This window comes from Caenorhabditis remanei, chromosome X (assembly GCF_010183535.1).
Source record: "Caenorhabditis remanei strain PX506 chromosome X, whole genome shotgun sequence".
NCBI lineage: Eukaryota > Metazoa > Nematoda > Chromadorea > Rhabditida > Rhabditidae > Caenorhabditis > Caenorhabditis remanei.
In genome coordinates, this window is record NC_071333.1 from 11104591 (window position 1) to 11130521 (window position 25931).

A 25931-nucleotide genomic window follows, 5' to 3' on the forward strand; every position below is an offset into this window, starting at 1 on the left:
CATTATTACACTTTAGGACTTACCTAATTTATCTAGATTTGCCGGGTCGTGATGGTCGCGAGAATCTTGATCACCGTAACGAACCAAATCTGGGATCTCAAGTGAATCTGACGGTGGTCCACCTCCGCCACTCTCTTCAGAGTCGCTGCAAAAATTAAAAACTGTTTATAGAAAGGGACGAAAACTTCAAAATTAAACCATATGGACGTTTTTTCGTGTTTAGATGTAAGGAGAAAGGAAGAGAAAGTTTGTGGGTGGGAAAAGAACACACAAAAATCAAGAGCATAGAAAAGTTGGACAAAGAGGCTTTTGATGATTTTGGGGGGAAGATTTTTTGGCTCGAAACACATTTTCACATTTAAGGGTGGGCTCCGGGGCTCACATTCAGTGAGAGGGAAGAAAAGAAGTCAAAGTCATTCGACACCCCATCATGAACTCTTTTTTTCTTTTTTCTTTCTTTGGCGGTATGAGAAATTCTTTAAAAGAACTCGTCGAAAATGGGAGCAAATGTATTAAATAGCAGATGGAATGTTTTAACGATGAGCAGCTTATCATGTTGGTTCGCCTCTTCCTTTCTTTTCTACTAGTCGTCAAATTACGTAAAAGTGAAGACACGAAAATAGTGAATGGAACAGGAGCAAATGCAAAAACAATTGGTTGTGGACATGAACGGCGGTTGTCCAAGTTAAGAGTTAAGAGCATCGTCGTCACATAGGGCTCACTTTGCTTACAAGTCAAATGGGTATCATCTGCTGCAACCGACACAATCTTTTCTCTCTCACTGTCTCTTTCTCTTTTTTACATGGCTTGAAATGGTGTTCGTCATGGAAAAAGAACTAGGCGATGACATCGCGGGTGTTCCCATCAAGACAACATTTGGCAAAAAAGATACTTGCAAATTGACTCAAAGTTTTTTATGCTTTAAAAAAAAGTGTGTCTAGCATAAGGGTTCCTTGTTTTTTAATAAATACAAATCAAATAATCAATGTTTCTTGATTTGTATACTTATACTAATTGACTCACTAGTTACTTAAATTCTGATTTTAAAAACCAGTTTAAGAATTTAAATACCAGAAATTTTCCAATAAGTGAGTACCCTCAGTGTGAATCTTACTCTCGTTCATCCTATAACACCCACGCATAAAAACTTTTGTTGATTCTGATTCACCAGAACCACCTTAATTCCGAGAAACTAAAACGTAGTTATGAAATGTCATGACCTTTTCATTAATATCTGTGAAATGAGAGATTCAAGCTCCGACTGAGAAAAAAAACCAAGTTCTGTGGAAGAGCTAAGACGCGAACCGGAGGTTGCCAGATTTTCCAACCAAAACATAAACAAGAATATGAGTTGAAATACATTTGATGTCGCCAGACACTTATTGCGAATTATTTTTGGCTAATGGAGCAGAAGAGTCAGAAGTAGAAGATGATGATGACGAAGGAAAGAATAAGAAGCGAAAAAAGAGGAGAAAAAATAATAAATGTTTCTTTATTGGGTCCTGACGATGCGAATCGGATGAATTTAGAATATAATAACGTTTCACACGGATATGTAAGAAACGTATGAAACTGGTGAGCACACTCGCTTCCATCTTCTTCTTCTTCACTTATTATTTTTGACTTTCAACGGATTAACGTTGTGCAAAAATGGGAAAGAGTGGAAAAGGGTGGTGCAAACCGGATGGGGAAGAGGGAATGAAAAATGATCACAGACCTTCCTGATTTTCCACACAAAAAATAAATGACGAGCCGAACCGAGAAACCGGCGATGGCAGAAGATGGATTCTCTGCGGAATGCACGGACGGGAATGAGATAACGCAGAAAACCCGAAAGCCAAAATGAATTATGACTTTAGTTGCGGGAATTGGAAAGAAAAAGAACAAAGAGTACGAATGGAATGGAAACCACGAAAACAGATAATCAATTACCACAGGTGTGATCCAGGTGCTTTCATTTTCATTGTTATATCTATCTCTTCCATTGCGTCTGCACAATTTTTTGACACACGCACGCGATGTAAAGATGGATTGATTCTAACACTCTCTGCTTTGAACAGCATGCCAATCGGAATCCAAATCGTGGACCAGGAGCAAAAAAAATCAACACGAGTCGGAGACTCTTTTTTCATCAGTAGAACAAAAAAAGAACGGCTTTCAAATAACTACTGGTTGTATAATTGTAGCGTTTCGAGAGTCTTTGCCATATTTACAACTGTCCTTTTTTGGAGTCAGAAAATAAGTCACGAAATGCGTGTTTTTCAGACAAGACCAGTCGGAAAAGAGTGGCACAATTTGCAACAGCGACTAGAAAAAAAGAAGTCCTGTCTCCTCCTGTCAAAGCTTTCTTCTCTCTAATTGGAAACCTTTTTGACACTTTGACTTCTTTGACAGATGTGTACGTGTCACCGTTGAGGATCTTCGAAATTAGAAAAAAAACACGCGTTTGTACAACATACACATTCGAATATACCAAAAAGCCATGCATCTGAAATTTGTGAGACACGGATGAGCCTCATCTAAATCTTGGCTCATAGGGATGGATTGTAGATCAATAACATACACACAACGCATATAGAAGAAAAGTAGAAATGGAAGGTGCACAAGTTAATGTTTCAAAAACAAACGATTTAGAAATGTTGAGTTTCCGATGTCAGTACATAATGAAAAAAATGAGAACCAAGGAGATTGAGAGCATGGGCGGAGTCAAAATTTTGGACCGTAGAAAGAAAAAAAAACAGATTTATATGTAAATTCGTAAGAAATAAGAACACAAAATGATGTATTAGTTAATTAACATTTTTGGGAGTCAAAAATGGCACAGAACGTTTTTGACATTTGCGGACAAGGAATGAGATTGAGTATGAGTCAAATGGAGAAATGGGCGGGACTGCACCAAATAGGGTGCTACTGTGAAGACACATCAGGAAAGGAAATTGGAAAAAGAGGTGGCACACAGAATGATGTATTACAAAATCTACATTTTGGTGAGCCTAAAATAGTTCACCCCGTTTTTGACATTTGGCAAAGGCGCAAAATAAGGGCAGAGCTCCATAAAATTTTGTACTACTGCGAAAACAGATTTAAATGTGGACGATGAGGTACACAGAAGGATGAATTGGAAAAGTGACGTTTTGAGCCCCAACATGGTTCTAATGTGCGTGGAAAATTAGAAAAATAGAAATAGGGAAAATTAGTTAGACTAGCACGACAGGACTGTGAGTGGGAAATTGGATCTGAATATGGAACAGTTAAGACACTAGAAAAACCTGGAAACACTAAATTTATAGATTTTTGAGAATTGAGGTAACGCTGTTAGCACTAAAACACTAGGAGAAAAAGTTTAGCGCCTCCTAAACTTGTATAAAACATCCATGTAACTTTAAAACACAAACTAGGAAAACTTCGAAACACATTGAAAAATTTTGCATGGAAACAGTATGCATTGTAGAAATCAAACCTTGATTTCTATAGAAAAACTACGTTTCGGTATGATTTCCAACTGGACTAGACGTTTGTAACAACTCAAACTCTCCAGGTGTGAAAAACCCATTTAAAACAAAATTCATCATATGAAGCGTCATCGAAGTGGCATCTCACTCTCTCCCGCTCTTGGATCCATGCCGTTTTCATCGCTTTCAACACCCTTCGTGCATCGTTGGGGAGTATAATAAATCGGCTCCAAGAAGACACAAAAAAATCCGGGAACGGATTTGAAAAAGGGAAATTGCAACCGAATCGAGTGCCCTATTCGGAGACTAATGTGACGATTCCTTCATCGAGGATGGCACCGACTCATTCCTCTTTTGAGCTGTGTTTGAGAAAGGGACGAAGTGCAAGAAAACGGAAAAAATGAACGAAAATCGAATGAAGTCATTTATTAGAGCCGACGATGAGACTTTCACGACAATAGTTTCTGAGAGAGAATGAGAATACGACATTTGGAAAATGGGACGTGCTTCTGGCAAAGAACAAGAACGCAATGAACAGGACATGAAAACGAAAATCTGGTTTTGGTGCAGGGATCTCTGTCTCGGTTCACAACATTCATTCGAACATCCTGCCCAAAAAAAAACTAGAAATTCGGTAGAAACCCAAACCAAAAAGGTTCGAAAGAAACAAATCAGCATTGAAAACTGACATTCGGAACGAAGTTATCGTCTTTCATCCACCACCCCGTCAATTCTGGCCTCGTTATGAGCAGTTTCCGGGGTATCGTCTCGTATGTGAGGTTGGCTGGTTTGTAGTTGGTCTATGTGTGTGTGTGTGAGCCCCCCCCCCCCCCCAATCATAATGATACAACCGCGAGGATGTCATAAGAATTCAAAACGAGCTCCTTCCTCCGTCGACCGGTTTGGTGCAGTTTAATGACCTAGGAAAATGAATGCATGTTTTGAGTTTTGTTTTTTTTGTGTTGCGTATACGGAGGACTTTCAAAAAAGAAAGAAAAAACATCACAAAAAAGACAACATTTTTTGGTAGGATGATTGTGAGACCAAGACATCCAATGAAAAATGTGTAGTGGTAAGGAAAGTTTTTCTTCATTCATTTCTGATGGATCTTTGTGATGATGGTGCTATTGGTTCTAGAGAGATGGGACAATTTTAGGATGCTATTCTTACTTCAGGGAAGAATTTATCTTCGTGTTTACATCGAACATCTAGTTTTCAAATCTGAAAGTTTCAGAAGATAAAAAAGAAATTATATTAAAGGAGAATTAGTATTGCACAGTTTGGAAAATTTATAAAAATGAAACAACAAAGGTTCATAAATCAAAACGTAAAAAGTAGCACGTTCAGGGCAACTCCAGTAGGTGTGAACGTGAAAGATGATACGATGAGCCCACGGAAACAAAACTCGGGGTGTCTAAAGCCCATTTGTCTGCGTTCATTCGTCAGCTCATATTCCATCATAACTGAATTACGAAAACGGGAAATTTGATAACCTGTTCTCCGAAACATAGCTGCTACAAAGAAAAACTATTCTGATTTTTAAAAAATAAATACAACTTTTATGTCTTAATTCAAAGGAGTGAGAGACTTGCTGTTTTGAAGAAAGGGAGTAAGCTGAATGCAAATAAAAGTAACATGGGAGATAAATTAAAAGTGGAGGGCCCATTTTTAACTCAAAACTCGAAGTAAAAAAGAAGATTAGTGACTTGCCGCAGGGAAAGTAGTGAGAAAATTCGAAGGTTGTAGTTGTAAGCCTTCACTGACAAATTAAAGTGGGCGAGAACAGAATGAAACGATTCAAAAGTCAATCCAAGTCCAAATTTAGTCTTTGCGCGTTTGAATATTCTATTACGATGTAACTATTTTGGAATCTTTTTTGCAGAAGAATGAAATAATAAATGAAATTGAGAATGGAAACAAATCATGGAGGTCACATAGTCTTCATTTAGAACACAGTTGCTGGACAACGAATGAAAAAGGAGAAGAATAATGGGACACTCTGTCTGGCCAAGCGAAACGTTCGAAAAAGCTAGGAATGAAAGAAACTTTTTGGGGCTTTGAGGAAAAACTAAACGTTGGACATTTTAAGAAATCTTAAAGTAGAGCAAACAAAAAGAAAACGCTTTTTATAACGGGAGCAACCTAAAAATGAACTTTTCATAATGCAAAAAGAAAAGATCAAAATTTTAATATAAAAAATCATGGGAAATATGGATGGTTTTTTTACGAAAAATGAATACTTTAATTAAAAAAGGAAAATTGGATTTTGGCATTAAAAATTTTGAAAATGAATATTTTAGCGTTGAATAATCTTTTCCATTTATCAAATGTCTTAAAGACTCACAAGAAAATAGTATAGCTTCTAATATAATGTTGAGGATAATTTTTCTAACTTGAGGGAATTTTCAAAATAAAAAATCACAGTCTTCCTTGTTTTCATGCATGTGTGATACAAACTCACTCGATTCAATAAGAAACAATAGTTTTGACTCCGGTTACTGTACTTTTCTCAAATATTCAAAAAACAACTCCTATCGAACAAAGAATATCACAACAGAGCAAAGGTTGAGAACGAGAGAAAATACCTGATTCCCCTTGGAGACTAAATTTCGCAACGGACGATGCAAAAAAGTGTGAAATGTTTGAGCTCCCATCGAGTAGGGGGAGCCCTCACCTTTTTTCCGGTGCCCGCGTCTCTTGCGAAGTGTGTATTATCAAGAAATAGTGGTCGAAGAATGAGAATCTAGAGTTTCGTCGCAATTTTTTTTGCATGTGATGGCAGGTCCATTCATTCACAAATTCGGAACGTCTTTTAGAATATATAAAATAATGGGAAAGACGAATGAAAGACTAATCAAATAGTTAAATAAGAAAGAAAAAAAGAACAATACAACAAGAGGAAATAAGAGGGGGAGATGAGAAAGACAATGAAATTGTTGCCGGAATCGTTTTAACTCAATCCCAAGTCCCTCTCTTTTGGAAATGTGCCAACTCCTTCGCAGGACGCACAATTGCATTAAATTATGTGCTAAAATTTTGAAAACCAACCACCGAAGGCTTTCAGACCGACGCCATTTTGTCGTCTACGTTTCTTTTTTACCTATTTCCTACCTACCCTGCAGGATGGATACCTTTTTCTTCTTACCGCATGCTTCAACAAGTTTTCGTCTCCTGAATCGTTCGAACAAATTTTTTCTATCTCTCCTTTTCTCCCTCATAACATTTATTTTAACACGCAAGTTTTTTTTTCAGTGGTTATTTTTCACTATGAAACATTAATCTTGATTTTTTTTAAATCTTTAATGGAATAGTTAACTCACAGAGACTTGTACAGAAGACGCGAAAGCAACCAGGAAGCCAGCTTGAAGGTTGGATGCTGAAATAAATCAGATTTAAGAAGAGTTAAATTGAATGAAAGGAAAATGAAAACGTTTTGTGTAAAAGTACTTCACGAGTTTTATCGAATTATATCATAGAAACACCAACTATGACAATATTTTTGTTAAATTTTTTTTTTTTAAACTACTTTTGTTTTATTTTCGTTATATATTCTAGTTTGAAACACAGAAAACTTTGAGATTTGCGTTCAAAAACAACATCTGATATTAAAAAGTGTTTAGGTTTAAGCTTTCCAATTTTTTTGGTAATACAGTAAGTGCGCCTAAAATGTTTTTCTTCAAAAAATGTAAAAACTTATAAATCCCTGTTTTAAAGAAGAAGACCAAAGCCGCATTCAAATTTGATGTGTGTTTTCGGATAGAAAAACGAACAAAAGTAGAAGTCTGACGATGGTGATTGTGTCCTCCACGTCAACTCATCCGTCAACACAAGAAGAGGACTCAATTCGCCATTCTTCATTTTGTGAAACATATGCAAAAAGAGAAAAAAGGATTCATTTTACTCTACGATCTAACGTACTTCTCTCCACGCATGGTCCAGTCCACCCTCTTGAAACACAATAAGGAAGAGAACAAGTAAAGAACGGATCATAAATGAGCAACACGTTTTTGACCGTGTTCTTTTGTTTTTTCATGCGCTTCTATGTATTGCACGTTATTATTGTTCTGGTTTTAAGAAAAGAAATGCATGTTTGTCAACGCTGACTGAGTTAAAAATTCTAAGAAGCAGTGGCGAGTTAGAAAGCTTTTCCAGTTCTGGGTTGCAGAGCTGGGCTATAAAATTTCAGAGATTTCTTCTGAAGCATTTTTTAGTTAAAGTCGAGAAACTGAGTTTATCTTGTCTAACCGTACAGTAAAAAAATTTACCTGGCCAGTAATTCGTTAGCAAATGATTAGAGGAAATATAGTTGCTAGTGCTAATAAAGTTTGGTCATTCGAAAAAGTTTTATCTTCTTTTTTCTTTTTCACAAATTACGCTAGTTTTCAGAAATACTCAATAATTCCGCCCATCAGCTATTCTGGCGCATCGGAAACTTAAAAATGCACGCAATTGGTGCCTATCATTTTTAAAACTTGTTTATTATTATTCTCATTATTATTATTATGTGCAACTTGTTCTCTCTTTTGTGTGGGAATATTACAAAAAAAGAAACAGACAAGAGAAGAAAAGAACGAGATGAGAAATGAAAAAATTGAAATGGAACCGTGAAAAAACAGGATTTGAAAATGCGAAAATGAGAAAAATGGATGATTGTACACGGGAGAAAAAAGGAAGAAAAAGAGCACCCAAATTAGGGCGAATACGGAGTCCCAGTGCGAATAAAGAGAATCAAAAGTGCTTTCTAGCAGAGACCACACCAGTGACACCTTTGAAACCAAAATTGAGGACGACATCATTGTGGAAGACGTGCAGACCACGATACAACAACATTTCATTACATTTGGATCGGTGACGCGGAATCAAGTTCCTCTCTGGTCCCTCTCTATTCACTATCATCTTACAATGGGCCGAACAACTTGGGACACTTGTTTTGGACTGATTTCAAAATTCACATTCATCATTTCATTGGAATGTACTTTTGTTCATTTGCAAGCTACTAGTATTATACTAGGGACAGAGTTCTAAAGCTTGTAAGGGAGGGCTCCGTTCCTTTTCAAAAGAAAAAACGACTCAATTACATCATAAGGGGAGCTGTCAATTCCAAATTCTGCAGAGAAAAAAACAGAGGATTTTGGCAGGCCAACGCACAAAACCTTGTTTAGAGGAACGGCACTAATAATACTAAAGCTTTTGTGGAATGAAGACAAAATCCAGTTAACATTGACTTTCTTTGGCTCAGAAACAGAATTTGAACATATTTCATTCTTGGCACTAAAAAAAATAAAACAACTTACCGAAATGGCAGAAATATTTTTATCTTGACACAGTCCTACAAAGACTTTACGTTTTGCACTGTAACAAACACTGATCGAGTTTGGAATCAAATCTTCAAGAAATAGCATTTTTAAATTGCAAAAATCGAGAACTAGTTCATCTTACTTTTATATCCGTTTTCCAAGACGTTAGTGACTAAACAGCACTACTGAACAACTGCGAAAACAATGCACAGATTAATTAATTTTTTTTTGTGGCCAGTGCGAAAGACATCCTTCTTTTACTCTATCTTTGGAACGAATCAAAACGTGATGAAGAATGGGGGATGGGTGTATTTGGATGTAATATGATTTTCACACAAAGAGTGAGAAATAACGTTTTTGGAATAAGTTGGATGTGGAGGCGAAAAATGCTTATTCACGACACCAAGAGTGTAGGTAACTAATGAATATTTGTTTCTAATCATATACCAAACTGAATATTCATAGACTCGCATTTAAGGAAGTGTTGCATCATCAAAAAGTGGGAGACGACTGAAGAAACTCATTTTCAAAAAGTATGTGGGTAGCGGAAAATCTCAGTACGAAGTCAGCGATGATGAGTTAAGAAGTTTGGGTGGGTCGGTCTTAGCATAATGTTTTTGGGGAAGGGACTCACTGGTGGGCACGTCAGAAGTGTGACTATTGCCGACAAAAAGAATAAGTGATCAGTTTTGGTAAGCCCCTAGTTTCTTCCGTTTGAAAAGGCACATATTTTTGTGAAAAGCAAGGGAAATAATAATGGAGAGGTGTTCCATACTATCTCAAAATAGTTTTCTATTAAGGATTTATCAATTGCAGATTGATTTTTAAGTTATGATAATGGTCAGAATGATACAACCGAAAAGGATAATTTGTGATTTTTTGAAAATTAAATCCAACCTAGAACTCCTACCTGACTTGTTAATCATAAATATTGAGTACATATTACTTTTCTGAACCTACATGCATTCATTAAACTTGTACATAATCATTACTATTTTTAAAAATAAAAACAGGGAAGAGCGAGACTAGTAGACTTTTTCATTTGAAGAAGTACACCGGCATGAAGAAAAAGGACCTCCTAATATATTAGTTACATGTCTTCTTCACAACAAAGAAACACTAGAAATGTGAAACCGGCTGGAGTCCTGAAACCATTGACCATTTTCCAGAGTTTACACTGTTTTTATACGGAATCCTTCTCACCAAATGTTTCTGATATCAGGGACTTTGTAACTTTGAGATACTGCATCATGGAAACAAAGAAAGTACGGCAATGAAAAAAGTTTATTGGTGCATAAAAGTGAGTAATGTGTTATTCTGAGGATGAACTCTCTCCTGGTTCCTCATGTAATCTTGGTGTTACAATTGCATGCGACTTCCTCCGTAGATAAGCAACAGCTTCCACAAATTCTTCGGGTCGTTGACTAAACTCCGAACCAGACCTGCAAAAACTCATCGATCATTTCTTTTTTTCAAGTGACTATACGATTTTGACTTCTAACCCATTGCCCGAAAAGAAATAATCATTTTTTCTTTCTCATAATCTTTTAACCCGCCACTGGTTCTCTTCATAATCCATTCGTTTTTGCAAAATGTACTTACATACGTACTGTGGGTCAAAAAAAAGAGTCTTTACCAATGTACCAACCTTTTTCTGGGCTCCATTCCAAAGTTGGTGGCTCTCGGTTGACGTAATCGGAGTGACGAGCGGGGTTCAAATGTAGGCGGTGGAATTACTTCTTTCGGAGATGAAATGATCTCAGGGAGTACTGTATTCGTTTCGAGTGTGGTTCCACGAGCAACTTCAAGGGGTGGTGTCAGAATGTCAATGACATTGCTTGAAATATGGCGAAGATTGTTTTGCAGAACGGTTGATGGGATCGAATTACAGTTGCTATTCTTCTTCTCCGTTTTAATAACTTCTTCAGTATGTTCCAGAGCTTTCCGAAGCTGAATATCAGAAATTAGAAAAAGAAAAAATTAGAAATCTACTAACATCAGCCAACGCCACAACACCAATCAGCCTACCACAATCCGTTACATATGCTTTACTCAATTGGAGCATTGAGAAAATGGAGTGAATTTTATATAGAGACGTTTGTTTGACAAGTTGAATTGGAGCAGGGTCAATGTCATTTTCAGTCAAGTCTAACTTCAACGCAAGTTGTTCTTCTTCCCATGCCTTCCGCTGAAAAACAATGGCATTCTGAACTAAAACGTTATGCGGTGAGTAATACCTCTTCCGGGGAGAGATCATATGGGTTGTTATCATGTGATCCTTTTTTGTGGTTACCAAATTGCATATGGTTAAGGTATTTTTTGGCTTGTCTCATGTAGCCTGAAATTCAATTCAATTTGTTTATATAAGAAATTTGAAGATCTTGCTCGTTCATCGGACCATAGGGTTGATGTTTTCGCACGAAAGGTAATGTCAAAATCGGTGACACCAGGGTGGAATCGAACCACCGAAAACATCAACCCTATGGTTCGATGAAGGAGCAAGATCTCCAAATTTCTTATATGGATACACCTACGATACGCACGAAAACAAGGATTCCAATTTTATGAATTATACTCATTTCGTTTAATTAGAAAAACTTTCAACTCTTACTTTTGATGATCGTATGATGCTCGTTTGCATTTCCGTGAATTGTTTTGTGTTCAATTCCATGATCATCTAAGAAATCTAAAAAGTATTAATAATCAATTTTCGTATCGATAATTCCAAACCTTTGGCAGATTTCTCATCCATATCTTGCAAACTGAACAATGCATTTCTTCTTGACCCCGAATTTCTCCGTTTCAAAGAGTTCTCAATTGGGACGGTTGGTGAAGAAGATATTGGTGGGAAGTACAGATGGGGTTCGCTGACGTCAGGAAGGGGTACAACAAGAAACCGACTGAAACAAACAATACTCTATTCGATCTGTAATTGGACTAACTTTTTCTGTTCTCCAGGGGAAGTCGGTTCGATGACTTTTGCTAACGGAGTTACTATATCCGATTTTTTTCTTTGCATTGTATTGAAATCAGTCTCTGAACATATTCTTCTCCTGTCTTCTGACAATTCTTTCTCAGAATCTTTGAAGTGATTATCGATGGTTTCAATTGCTTGCCTAACTCGTTTTTCTGCTTCAATTTTTCTTGGCTGATCGCCAATTTTCCCGTTTAGCAATATAGTCAAATACCTTCGTGAAACGGTTCCTATCAACATTTGAGTATCTGAAAATCACGTGAATTTTCACTTTTATACTCCCTCAACAAACTTTTTGAATCAACAACAGGGTAAAGGCGGAGACCGGTCTGTACCGCTTCACGAATCTCATTATAAGTGGTTATTTTGGTGATAAACTTCACCGGTGATACCATGATATGTTCTGCATAAGTAGTATGAACTCTGAAAATATCTCTTTAACGTTTTGAATTAGCACATAAGTACTTACAGATTACTGGAGGGTGGAATATCGGGTAAGAAGGGCAAATGTTTGATTTTGATGATAGTATCAAAAAATGAAGGTTGCAAATAAGCACATACTGCATTGGACAACATTACAGATATCTTAAATTTCTTTTTCCAAAAGTTTCAGAGCGGATTCGACTCACCATAACTGGCAATATGAAATGAAGTTGTCCAGTAATCTCAAAAATCATTACAGAGACCGAAACCGTATGGGTAACAGAAGCAGAAAAAGAAGCAGCACCAACTACAGCATAGATTCCAGGCCGTATGACATGAATATCTTCTAGTATCAACCCAAGTACCTGAAAACATACTTTATGATAGAATTCGTACACGAAAGTCCACAGTACCTCTCCGTATAATCTTCCTATAGCAGCGCCTAGAACGAAAACCGGAAGGAACACACCAGATGGAACTGGCAGTGTAAAACTAATTATTGAGAATATGAACTGAAAGTGATCATGATTTATTAGTACTCAAAGACCGGCAACTCACGTGAACTATAACAAATAAAAACAATAATAGCAGAATGTTGCCTCGATTCAACCAATGTGAATATATTTCTGCTCCACAAACAAGATCATCCGGAGTTGTCGCCATAAACGAGCAGTTAGCAAAAAAATCACGTAGGTTTGCCCCGAATTTTATCTGAAACACCAAATAACTCATTTTTTAACCGAACAATTACCGAACCCTTCCAGTTGAAAACATTCCAAGTCCATGAGGGTATGATAGTACTGAGAATACACAAGAAAACACAATTGGGTATACGATCCAGCTGCATCAAAAAAAATAATTAGAAAAAAACATAATGAAAGACTTACTGTCTTTGAAAGACCATTTTTGCATATCGATTATTTCTCAGAAACAAAACAACAGTTCTATAAATAGAAATATAACCAGCGCCTAGAATGCCACAAAATAAGCCGAGCAATGCAAAAAGTGGGAGTTCGTTGACGGAAAATGCATCCGGTCGGAAGCTGGTTTGATAGAACGCATTTACAGTAACTGGAACAAATGGTTGAAAAACTAGGAACTTGTATTCATATATTTTACATGTGATCCTTACCTTCTGTTTCCACAACATAAGCTCTCAGCAATCGAATTGTAGTTGCTCCACAACAGGCAGCAAAGAAACCTCTCCAGTAGCTTCTCACAGAAAAATACATAGTTGTTACTTCAATTGAGAAAAGTACTCCTCCAACTGGTGAACTGAAAGTACAAGCGACGCCTACTGCACATGCAGCAGCTAAACATTCCATTCTTCTGCTCTCCTCACGATACGCAGAATCGAATTTCGCTGCTAGAAGGCACATTTGGTTGGCAACCACTGATGCGATGTGTACGAACGGTCCCATTTTCCCAATAGGTACTCCACTTCCCAATGCCATTGCTACTCCGAATATTTTGGATACAAGGGTGCGAAGAGTTAGGTAATCCACCAGAATCACACCACGAATTATTGTTTTCATTTCTGGTATTCCCGAGCCTATAAAACACATATGAAAAGAATTTGGGTAGACATTGTTACTCTACCGATAGCTTGTGGAGCCACATAATGTACAAAACATGCAGAGGCAGCCACTAGTCCAACCATATACCCACACCATCCAAGTAATCCACATCCCCATAACAAATAAGATTGATCTGCTCCATAAATATTGTAAATTGACACAGTTTTTCTCTGCAGTTCTTGAAAAGAAAAGACCATCATGTCTACCAGAATAGAAATGAATGCAACTGCAACTCCTAGAAGAGCAAGGAACATCCAATCAGATAGTAAATTGGATAACGATATCAGTTTCATCTCTGAATTACACATATTATGATCTTTTCAGTTTTTCTATGTTGATGTTATTACTGATTTTGTTCAATTCCATCCGTATCCAGAGAGACCTGTTCCTCCGAAACTTTGGAAATTCGAAATCATTCTCATTCAAAGTGAAAGTGACTTTTCTATCTGAATGATTTGATCCATTCCCTTGAACATGAAGACCATTCTAAACAAAAAATCGAAAGTGGGAGGAAGTCATTTTCCTCACTCACCTTTACAGGTTCTTGCTTTATGTCGATAATCATCTCTTTCAAACTTCGGTATTGTTTATGGTTGAAACTGGTTGTTCGGACAAGTGCACTTCCTAAATAGAGATAAAGATCTGAAGTGGGAAATTCTAGAGGAACGAAATTGGTTTTATTTCTTGATGACTCACTGGACGACGGTTTTCGAAAAGGTTTCAGAAAAGCGTGATTATCGTCGGACTCCTCGTCGTCGGCTTGCAGTTCACCAAGTCCTAGATATTCTTGTTCAGAATCACTAGCACCACTCACGAACGAAGTCTTCTTCTGTTGATACGGCGTACCGTTCATACGAATATGACAGGATAAAAAAGCACAGTGATGATAGTGAAAAAAGTTGTTGGAATACTGTTGCTGGCCTCAAAACGGAGCGCCATCAAATGTTTCAACTGTTTTTTAAATGAGGTGTTAACCATGGGTTGGATTATGCAAATCGACGACGCCGCCGATCGACTCTATTACAGAGCGGAACCCGTGTGATGTCAGCTCCGTGCGGTCTCTCTCCATCGAGTTTGAAACTATTTGATCAGTTCCGATCTTTGTGTTCTTATTGATCTGATTTCGTTTTGGGCACGTGAATTGGGTGAGCAGTGAAAAGAAGTCCACCTAGTATGAAATTGTTTATCAAATTTGGTTCAGACTAGACAAAAACGATTGCAGGAATATTTTCACGGTTGATAAACTTTCTACTATGGCGCTGAATTTAAAATATCGATTCCACCCCTATTCTAGCTTTTACTTTTAGCTTTCTGATAAGTGTTTCCAGCGAATCTGTTTTCTCAAAAAATGCTACAAAACACGCTCGGCTCCATTTGTGACTATTGTATTCTCCACTACACTTTTATTAGTCATCGTTGACTTTTGTTTCGCTGGATTGTAACATTCGGTTCTATTTTTGGACACAATTGAACCTAATCAGTTTATGCGGTTTCAAATTGGTTACAAGTATTCAAGTGTGTAAGTTTCATTTTTCATGCGAATACAACAACACAAACTTCAACCACGTATATAAGTTTATTAAAAATGCAGTTTTTCCAAGAATATCAAAATAATCTTTCCGTCGAGTATATACAGACATAATGAATCAATTATCATTTAGTTGGTTAACTTCCGAACAGCTTTGACAACACAGCAGTTGTCTGGTTTCAGGAAACAAGTCTCCCATTTGGCTTTGGCAACACTGTATAAAGAATCCCTTTAAATTTCGGAGTAAAAGAGTCAACTTGGTTGAAAAGTACTTACTTGATTTTGTCGACAACATCAGTTTTATGTTCTTCTTCTGCTTTCTCTGTTTCAGCCTCGACTTTGGAATTCTCTTCGTTCATTTTTGAAGCCTCCATTGATTCCTTGTGTTTCTCAAGTTCAGCCATTTCTTTGAGAGTTGAAAGATCTTTGCTTGAGACACCAGTTTGAACTTTCATTTTGGTTAGTTCTGAAAGAAGTAAAGATTAATAGTCAAAATGGAAGAGGACAAGTAAAGCATGGTGGTGGGGGTTTCCGCCACTTTGCTTTTATAGAAGAAGCTAGTGGAAGGAAGAAACCGGTTTTTGAAGGAGACGATTCGGGGAGAAGACGACACAAAGTGGGTACATTCTCTTATGAATCACGGCTATACGTCATGTGATTCTCAGGTGCGGCAAATACTAAAGGCATGCTTAATTGGATATCTCCTTTTCTAAAAGAGAAACACCGACTAATTCGAGATGTCACTTTGGTTGGCTTTCTGAAGAAAAGTTCCTTGAATGTTCCTTTTACCAAACCGGATGACTACTTCGGTTTGATCTATTAGAGATCAGTGACATCATCACAAGGGTCAATGACTTCTCAAAATTTTCTCGATCCCCATAATCTTCGAACAGGATTTGATTAGCCGCCAGTTATCTTCTTCTGTTTTTCCTTTCTTTGGAAACTATTGTATGTCCGTGAAGTGGTCTGAATAGAAAGCATATCAAAGAAAACATATGATCTTCCAGGATTTATTCAAGAAACATTACGGAAATACAACGAATAAGATTTGTATTCAAGTAGTGACAAGACCATGGAAATATCTGGGAGAAAAAATGATTTAAAGGGGATAGAAGGAATGTTTGAGAGAGAAGTTTCCAATCACAGAGATAATAATCTTAGATCTGAAATGTATTGATAGGGGGGGGGGGGACTGTGAAATTGAAATGTGGAAGTTCGATGCTATACAAAGAAAAATAATTGAAAGATAGAAAACAGAGAATTTCAAGTTATGTGTATAAAATTTTCAGGAATGTTTCCATATCAATTCGGGATAGAAAAGGAGAAAAAGAAAGAATAGTGTAAAAGAATCTCCAAAGCAGAAAAAATACAAGATGTGTGGTTAAATAAAATTATCTTTTTTAGAAAAATAGGGAGTTAATTCAATTTAAATGTCGGAATATAACTAGTGCATGAAGATAATGAAAAAGGTAAGAGCCAATCCTAATGAAGATACTAAATCAAACTGTTGTGGAACAATATTGTAGGCAAACGTTATGCAGAGTCGAAAACTTAGCAAAGACAAAGCCAGTTAGTGATAGTAAGTGATAGTAAGAAATTACTTTCATGCTTTGGTTTTCTGGATTTGCAGTTCTTCCTTTCCTGGGTCATGTTCTTCTGTGATCAACTGACCATTGACTTTCATACGTTGCTCAATTGCCATAGGAAAATTTTCAATTGAATTTACTGTTCCTTCACGAAATTTTTTCTCCATCCGGATCCAAACTGGGTGATCGCTGAGATCACAGAAATTAGATCCGGCATAAAACAGTTGTTTATGAGTTCTCATCCAGTTAAACGTCAGCACAGCAAGCCTTCGCATTTGTTCAATAGTGGTTGGAATGTTCAACTGTTGTCCATTCAAAATCGGTTGCAATTGATTGTTGAGTCTTTCAAACCATGCAACAATTTGTGGATTATTTTTGTTGATTCTGATCAAGAGAGATTCATACAGTGCTTTGAACATTTCGAACGTGATTTGTTGTGGTAAGATATCTTTTGGAATTTTGTGACGGAAAGCTCCAATCTATAAAAAAATTTCTTGATAAACTTCCTAGGTGCAGTCACAAACCTCAATAGCTTTAGAGCTCATGGCCATACAACGAATGTCATCCAAAATGTGGTTTTTTCTACGGTCTGTAGCATTGAGCATTATTTTTCCAGCCAAATAGTAGAACTGAGCAGTCTGAAAGAAAACAATCGAATGTGTTCCACAGTTCAGAGTAGCTCACTAGTTGGTCGGTTGGAATATTTCCCATGCGGAAGAGGAGATCAATCGGATTTTCTTCATGACCCACAAATGTTGGAGCCTGTAAATTTTTATTTTAGTCTATTGAAGAAAAATGCATTGAATACCGTTCTGTCTGGGGCGAGAACGTTTTTCACCTCGAATACCATTGTTTCAATCAATCCATCTTTTTCCTCTCTTGGTGCGTGTGGGAACAACATAACTATTCCTGTCGGGAATCTTCGAACAGGAAACACCAAACGTTTTGCTTCTTCGACAAATGGATAGTTAGCCGGGAAAACGGGAGCCTGTGCTTTTCTACGCTCTTCTGGTTGATGCTTTCGAATGTTGATACATTCATAGAGAGCAAAATTCTCATAATCGTCTTGATTGAGTTCAATATCACAGTTTGAAGCAATACGGAGAAATTTCTGACGGATCGCCTGCTCTCTTTCTTTAGTCATGAATTCATATGACGTTGCTGGGACCAAAATTGTTGGAAGGCGCGTTTTATTATTGACTCTGACTTCCCAAAGAGATTTTGTGTTCTCGGTAAGACGCTCAGGTCCTGGAGGCCATCCAGTTATTGCTTGAAGAGAAAGAATTCCATTTTTGATGATTTCTTGTTGGAAAGTAGAATTTTTCGGGATGAACTGTTCATGGTACAAGATGTTATCGTTTTTCAAGACAACGAACGGACGCTTTTCCCACATATTCCAGTTTTCATTGCTGCGATTGCCTCGCGGAAGCTCTTCAGCTGTCATCTGTAAAAAAAATGCGTCTGAAAATTTAAAAGTTCAGTGAAGAAGTTTTAGTAAAGACAGTAGTAAGATAATAACAGAAAACATCTTAAAAATTTTGGGAAACTCGTTTCAGAATTATTGACAAGAATTGAAAGTCTTCGGGAATTGAAATACCGAGAAGCAAATCAGAATAATTTACAATTCGCTCTTCAGAAAATAAAGATTGGTTGAGTTCTGAAAAACGAAAAATTGTGTTAACACTTGAATCGTTTCAAAAAATCGTTTCAGAAAGAAAGATAAAAGCAGTATTAGACACGGAAACATTGTGTGAAGAGTTGTCAGATTTAGGAAATTGGGAAAAATCGGCAAAATATGTTCTTTGATAAAAGATAGGGCTCACAAAGAAACAGAACTTTCGAACCCAAAAATAAGAATCTACAAGTGAAAATGAATTTGGGTAATTTATGAATGATGGGGAAAAACCTAAATGAGAAACAATGGAAAAAAAATTCATGAAAAAAATACACATCGGTCCATTTTTAGAAGCTAAGGTTGAGAGGAATTAAAACGCAGAAATAGAGCACAATCCATCCGAAATCTCAAAAAAGTTATTTCTATTTTACTAAAGATTTAACTCACGAAGTGTTTCATACTTTCTCCAATTTACTCGAGAAACTATTGAAAAATGCAACAGGAAACTGCATTTCTTCGATATTGCAGGTTTTTGAAAACATACAAAGTGCACAGTCATTCCTCTTGCACTATACTAGTACACATGAAAACAAAAAAACAAAATGAAGAAAAGAAGATGTGAGCCGGAGACACCGACGGCAAGACGGGCAACGACGGCAGCGAGCGCCCGAGAAATTATTGAGTATAAAAATGAAATCTCCTCATTTCGTATGCTATTTCATGAATACTCTGTCCTCTGAAACAGCGCGACGGGCGGTTCGTTCTTCTCAACAGAGGAAGGATCGCACTGAAAAAATCGAACGTTGAGGCGCCGTGTGAGTGTATGAGCTTGAGAATGCGGTTGTGTGAAACATGTGAGTGCAATAGTTTTACTCACAACCCATATCTTGTGATTAACAGAGATAAAAAGAAGGAAATGTGCGCGCTTCTGTGATAATCCGTGTCTCTGGCTGGTTGGAGAGGAGACAAGGAGAGTGTAACCAAAACATAGTGTGCATATGCTTTTCCAATTCAAAAATCATAAAGGAAATTAAGATTTGGATTGTGAAGAGTTTTCCTCTGGCTCCGACATAATTCACATTACTTTCGTGCAGTCATCAAAGAATTGAAATTCGCGAGAATTGTTGAATAACCGGGAAAATGACAGAGTGACATACTAATGAAATTTCTTGTGAATACAATTTCATAAATTTATGATAACTTGGATCACGAATTAACAAATCCAAAAAAACGATAAAAGTTTTTGAAAAAGCTTGTTGGGGCCACAAGTTCAATGAAAGCCATAAGACATTTTTGGATACTTTAATTCTATCATTAAGATGATTCATCATTTATCAGGTTTATTTTGATTTGTTTCCAGTTGGATTATCTGCAAAGTAAGGAAATTGCCATGGTGATCATCTGAAAATATTGGAACAGATTTTTTCATCAATTTTTTCCGTACTTTTGTTTTTGGCAGATTGTTACCTTTGTCTTTGAAACTCAAATTCTTAAAATTTTCAAAAAGAAACATTCTTCCTTGAAATATTTAGTGAAAGCATTTGCAATTTGTTCATGATAAATATATTCCAGTGTTGGTTCGGGCGGTTTCGAGAGGTTATTGTGTTGGTTCAGGTCCGTTTCTAATTTTCCTTAAAGATTCAACCGATTTTTCAAGATGGTAGAGTCCGTGAACAACGTGAAGCCCAAATGCGATCTCAACTGCGACCTCTCGTGAAGACAAAACTACTGTGAAATAATTAGTTCTGAAAATAGTATAATAGAATTAAATTTAGAGTTTGTCGAATTTTATATTTGAACTGAAATATGTTTTTCAATTTTCAGATTAGTGTTAAGCTCTTCACATGAAGATGACATATTGATTATCTCATCTGAAGCATTTTAGGTATAAGAAAAATTCCTCAATGCAATTCCGTGTTGGCGGGTTCACATCCAGAATTTTTCAAGTTCAACCCGTATTCTTGAGTAAAAGAGTGAGAGCAGTAAAAATTGTTAAGAAACCCATTCGTTTTTACAGTTATTGCTTATGAGTGAAGCCATCAAAGTTGTGAAAATCCCAATTCATTTTGAGAAGGAAAAAACAGCAAAACGTCAAGAAGATCCCGTTTCAAATGCCACTAATATACACACGCTTCTCATTTTCTCAAACATACAGAGCCTCCTGGCTGTGAGCATATGTGCCGATGCAAGCAAGCAGCTGTGTTCTTCAAAATGCTTCATCTTCATTTCGCAAGCCAACTCAATCCGAAACGAACAAAAACTGCTGTCGCTGCTGAATTATTAGGCCTGTCGGTGTATTTATTAGTGACGCTTTACTCAATCTTTTTTCGTTCTTGGGTCATTCGATCCCTGATTTCTCAACGCCCAGCAGTACCCCCACTTTGCACGAGTCCCTTCTAACTCAAAACACATGTTATCAATCTGTTAGGTTTCCGGTGGGAGAGTGAAATCAAACGGCTTTGATTTTTTCACTTTGATTGTTATACTCAACTTATTATAATCGTAACTTTTCCTACCAATTACCAAACCGCCACTCAATGTTTATTTACTGATTTTCCACCACATGTCAATTGTTATTGTAACAATCACCACCTATTTTTGTTGCAGAATCACGCTCACTCGTTCCGAAGGAGATGCGATGTTCGTCGGTGTCAGCTAGCCTTCTCTTCATTTATTTTTCAGTTCCCAATGTATTTACTTATACCTCACATATCGAAGATCCATCTAGAGTTGGTGAGTTGATATTTATTTTCGAAAAGAAACGGAAACATGTGTGATTTCTTTGATCTCATTTGCAACATATGTTCAATGGTGATAAATCGATGTTCTTTAGTTATTTTGTAGCTTGCTACGCATTCGAAAATCCACAGATTTCAAGGATTCCAGAGCTTGATATGTTTGACTGGACTGCTGGTGTACGGGTAGCTTACTGCGTTGATTCGCCTCTCCCAGATCTCATTTCTCCTTTTCGCCGGACAATGGCTAAAGTGGTGACAAAGTATTGCCAGAATGCAACAGCTTGCAATCTCAGAAGCTCGTTAGTTCTTCGGTGATTGACGATAATTTACAAGAACAAGTGTATTTTAGATTGATTTTTGGTCCTGAACAAATTGTGATACTCGAAGGATTTCCACGAAGGGAATCGTTGACAATACAGATCAAATTTTTTGTGCTTTTACCTCATTCCTCAAGTCCACATTTACGGCAACAAAGGCCATTCCTTCCTAGACAAGTTTTATCAGGTACCATATCAATATTGAATAAAAATGAAAATAATCCAAATGAATACAGATATTCTACAAAAGTATCATCAAGAAATTGCAAATCGATTAGGTTGGCATATCATCGCATACGAAAGGTATCAAATAACTTTTAGAACATTCATAATCTAAATTTTTTTTAGATATCCTCGTTTTGATAGTATGACAGAGTTTATGAATGTTGCAATCATCCCAATTGTTATTGTTTCCCTACCTCTTATGGTTTTTCTGGCTTATTGGGTTTCAACGTTAAGGTATGTTTTCCCTTTTTGTTCATGTCAACCGTTAAAAATTTCAGGCCTAATTCCGGATCTGACACATGGATGGTAACCGGATCAGCAGGGGGAAAGAATGCCGCTCTTCGAAGAACAATGGAGATCATAGCAGAACAAAATGAAGAATACGAACGTCAAGAAAGATATGCATTGACAAAACATGTTGTGGCAACCACTGGTCACGAAGGTATAACAACTACCGGAGAGTTGTTATTGAACGTGGCGAGGTATCAAAACTAGCAGAATACCGATTACCAGTAACTTATGATGTTCAGGTTATCAATGGCCTCATCACAGGCCCCATCGTCCGCTCAATCTCCTCAAATTTTCATTCAACCTGGAAGTTCCAGTTCATCATCGGCGCCTCGTACCTCAATAGTATCATTACACGGAAAAGAATTGCTGCACGTAAAGCCCAGGTAAAATTTTTCTCATTGTCCATTCATATTCTTAACTAATACATCATCTCTGACAACGCATTTGTTTTATGAACACCCACCCGTAGTGACGGAGAATTTTTACACTTTCAATCACTTTTTGCGCCAAGAAATGAAAAACGGGGATCTCGGTGATGGAATGATACGTCTGAAGAAAAGATGAGAATGAAGGAAAGTGCAAGTGTCAAGTCATTTGCTTGTCTGACACTTGATATCTTATATCTTGTTGCGCTTTTTCTTTCATTTTTATGAGTGATCATCGAGGTCAAATAGGTAACCAGTTGGGATAATACGATCACTTTCATTCGATCGTTAATCTTCTTACAGACATTCGCGTCGCCCGTCTTCAGTGGAGGAAATCAAAAAAGCAAGACGCATGCGCGGTCATCGAAAGTCGGAATCGAAACAATGGAAGTCGGGCAGTTTGATGTTAGCTGGATTCCGAAGGACATAACACAAAAAAACAAATTGATTTCATTCTTTCATTATCATTGCACATATTGTTCATGATTTCACGCATAAGATCTTCAAATAGAGTTTAATACATTATTAGTTGTGACTGATTGTCTTCAATTATTAATTTCTGTTCTTGTAACAGGAAGCAACAAGAATATTAATCTCATCGCAAGTAGCTCCGGGAACATACATCTTGGCGAAAGAGCAGTTGCTTTGAACCCATCCGAGAACATCCTTGACTCCATACATCTTGGAGTAGTGCTCAACCTGTAACATCACGAATAAGAAACGGCTAGGTTAGATTTGAAATAAAAGTTTATAATCTATGATAGCACTTACCTGTTTGCAGTGCTCTGGAGAGAGAATCAGTGGTCTTCCCTTGGCATCTCTTTGAACATCAGAAATGGTTGGTGGAGTGGTGGAAACTATTTTTTGAGTTTTAACCTGGAAACAAAATTACAGCCTTAATATAATATTTTCAAACACTCACTTTTCTAGCGATTGGCATTTCAATGATTTCTGTTGAGCGGGAGTTCTCATTTCTACGGTTTACTTTCTCTTCCTCAGCCTTCCATGGGTATTTGGAGGTGGCACTCTTCTGAATCAAAAGAGAAATATTAATATGGAATAATTAAAAACACACTGTTACCTTCTTTGGAACGATTTGGATTTCCTCATCATCAGAAACCTCAACACACTTATATTTCTTCGTTTTGAATGGATTTCCTGATTTAGTGTAAGCCTCAGCGGCCACAAGAAGACAAGCCAACACAATAAAATACTTCATGCCGTTATGGTGGGATAAGCACAGTCACACAAGAGCTACTGAGGGAAGAGAAAAGGCGGGATCGGCTAATGCTGACCTACATTTATAAGCCGTCGGCTTCATGAGGCGTTTCTTTTGTTAAAAACGTGTTGCAACTGGATACGGGCTATGGGTAGGTGGAGGCAGAAGAGAAAAGCGAAAGAGACACCTTATCAACGTCGGAGAACTGTTTTTGCCTGGTTGATTAGCCTGGCTTGAGAGAAGGGACAAGTCGAGAACAACAGTGAAGAGATAGAGAATAGAAAACGATTGGCCGGATTCTCGGCGGCTTCTTCGTGGCAATCATGGATTACGAAAATTTGCTTATTCGAAATAATGAAGCGAAAACCGGTTAGTACGGATGATATTTTTCTGCCTCCTGGGAAACGTCGTAACATTTTAATAAACACGAATTCTTATCTTTCCCGAGAAAAATTTATGAAAAAAATTGGGTAAAAAGGTTCAATTCAAGTTTTATGAATCGGGAATGTGAAAGTGTGAGGACATAGAATAGGGAATAAAATCTAAAGAAATAACTTGTATAATTGTTCAAAATGAAAGAATAATTTAGAAATTGAATTGGGTTTATTTGAAAATGTTAAAAAAAAACGAAATAAATGTAATACAACAATATGAATAGAAAATAAAATAAAAACTTCAAATGTAGTTTTTCAATATTAAACTTCGAATTTCAGATCAAAAAGTTAAACTAACATATATTTTCACTTTTGCATACAACATTGCATACAACAAACCTGAAATATTATGACTTATCATATCTAGGCACTTTCCGCTCTATCACAGTTCTAGTTATACTTTTCGTTTCATTCAACAAGAAAATCAAACTAAGAACACTCTGGAAAGAAACTTCTATTAAACAAAACCAAAAAAGTGATCTCTATGAACTCTATTTGCATTGCTATACCCCAACATGTCAATATTTTTGTTCCTCAAATTTCCTCACATCATAATTTTCCTAGTGCAACACAACACCCAAATTTAAGTCAATATTTCATTTCAATAAACACTTTGAAATATTTCACAAATACCACCAGAAATTTTTTCTCAAAAAACATTCACTTGTCTTTCATTTTCTTTTACCTGATCTTTTGTGACTCATTCAACGTCACATTTTCTTCCGTCCAACCATTTTTTCAGAGCTATTTGCTAACCAACAACAGCAAACAGTTTCCCTCAACTTTTTTGGACACGGACTGTGCTCATCAACTGTGACTCAGTCGTGTTTTGTGGCAGCCGTAGTGAATTGATAGTATTGAACTTAATTAAAAGTGGAAAACGTCAAAAAATCCGGTCTCCTATTTAAATACAAACTTTGGTATGTTGGTTTTATCTCCTTGCTTTTTTATTTATTCGCATCGCCCAGTTTGATCAGCTGCTTTTAAATTTTTATGATTTTATTTCCTTCTGAATCACTTTTCACTTTGAATACCTGTAACTCGTGCCAAATTATCAATGTTTTGAATGCTTTCGTTGTTTACATTTCGAAAAAAGTATTATATTTTGTCAAGAACGTCATTCTTCCTTTTATTCCGTTCCATTCGATCAAGACAGCTTTCAATTCGTTTTCAATTCTTTAGGTAACAGTTTTTGAAAGAACATAGAAAACCTGGATGTTTTCAGTTTTTGTTGAAAGTCACATGATTTGTTTCCATCTTCATCCCTTTTTGTTTGTTTTACTTACCTCCTTTCTCATTTTCGTTTTTGTTTGCATTATCTAGATGCCATCAGCAGTTTTCATAAAAGTGCCCCCAATTCACCGAATTTTACGATAACCTTTCCGCATACTCTTAATGCCAATGAGTTGGCAGGTTACGACTATATAGTTTCTTATCAGTTCGTGTTTAGTGGTTTTAGAACAACTATTAACTCTCAGACGCTAACTATTTAAAACATGCACAATTCACTATTCCGTCTACTAATGTTAAAGTTTTCGGTTCATAATGTTTCGGTGTATGCAAAACTTTACGGTTCTGGACATTCTTCGGCTCCAATGATCTATTTCGTCATGCATGTCAATAAACGTTATCAGTACTCAAAAATAAGCACGCCCTGTATTCACAGGAAACCTATGCAGAAACGTATTAGCAATACTCCGTGAACACTCTCAAAATTGGTGTAGACGCTTAAGTTGTGTTGCACACAGATCAGAAAGTGCGATCCATTTTTTCTTCTTTTTTCTTTCTATTCCGAGTAGGAAATCTTGTTTGCGTGCGAGAGTTGTGCCA

At 36.8% G+C, this 25931-nt stretch overlaps 5 protein-coding genes across 5 annotated transcripts; 1 reads left to right on the top strand and 4 right to left on the bottom strand.

Moving 5' to 3' along the window:
- Window positions 1–10061: 10061 nt before the first annotated feature.
- On the bottom strand, window positions 10062–14576 carry GCK72_024190 (uncharacterized protein; the record flags this gene model as incomplete). The annotated part of the gene is made up of 19 exons (XM_053735762.1): window positions 10062–10191; window positions 10398–10699; window positions 10746–10937; window positions 10987–11087; window positions 11361–11435; window positions 11480–11649; window positions 11692–11971; window positions 12016–12146; window positions 12193–12308; window positions 12353–12511; window positions 12560–12658; window positions 12705–12857; window positions 12903–12987; window positions 13034–13217; window positions 13279–13698; window positions 13746–14018; window positions 14071–14209; window positions 14256–14347; window positions 14420–14576. 19 exons carry the CDS (start codon window positions 14574–14576, stop codon window positions 10062–10064), a joined length of 3258 nt encoding a protein of 1085 aa, XP_053579328.1.
- An 804-nt stretch (window positions 14577–15380) lies between these two features.
- GCK72_024191 (uncharacterized protein) lies at window positions 15381–15706 on the bottom strand (the record flags this gene model as incomplete). The annotated part of the gene is made up of 2 exons (XM_053735763.1): window positions 15381–15465; window positions 15528–15706. The coding sequence occupies 2 exons, from the start codon at window positions 15704–15706 to the stop codon at window positions 15381–15383; spliced, it is 264 nt and encodes an 87-aa protein (XP_053579329.1).
- Window positions 15707–16854: 1148 nt separating this feature from the next.
- Window positions 16855–18281, bottom strand: GCK72_024192 (uncharacterized protein; the record flags this gene model as incomplete). Its single annotated transcript, XM_003117507.2, has 4 exons — window positions 16855–17316; window positions 17362–17475; window positions 17522–17599; window positions 17646–18281. 4 exons carry the CDS (start codon window positions 18279–18281, stop codon window positions 16855–16857), a joined length of 1290 nt encoding a protein of 429 aa, XP_003117555.2.
- A 2804-nt stretch (window positions 18282–21085) lies between these two features.
- On the top strand, window positions 21086–22878 carry GCK72_024193 (uncharacterized protein; the record flags this gene model as incomplete). The annotated part of the gene is made up of 8 exons (XM_003117609.2): window positions 21086–21185; window positions 21339–21489; window positions 21540–21694; window positions 21744–21810; window positions 21856–21966; window positions 22011–22214; window positions 22263–22406; window positions 22752–22878. The coding sequence occupies 8 exons, from the start codon at window positions 21086–21088 to the stop codon at window positions 22876–22878; spliced, it is 1059 nt and encodes a 352-aa protein (XP_003117657.2).
- A 122-nt stretch (window positions 22879–23000) lies between these two features.
- On the bottom strand, window positions 23001–23667 carry GCK72_024194 (uncharacterized protein; the record flags this gene model as incomplete). The annotated part of the gene is made up of 4 exons (XM_003117894.2): window positions 23001–23147; window positions 23220–23324; window positions 23371–23478; window positions 23530–23667. 4 exons carry the CDS (start codon window positions 23665–23667, stop codon window positions 23001–23003), a joined length of 498 nt encoding a protein of 165 aa, XP_003117942.2.
- Window positions 23668–25931: the final 2264 nt, after the last annotated feature.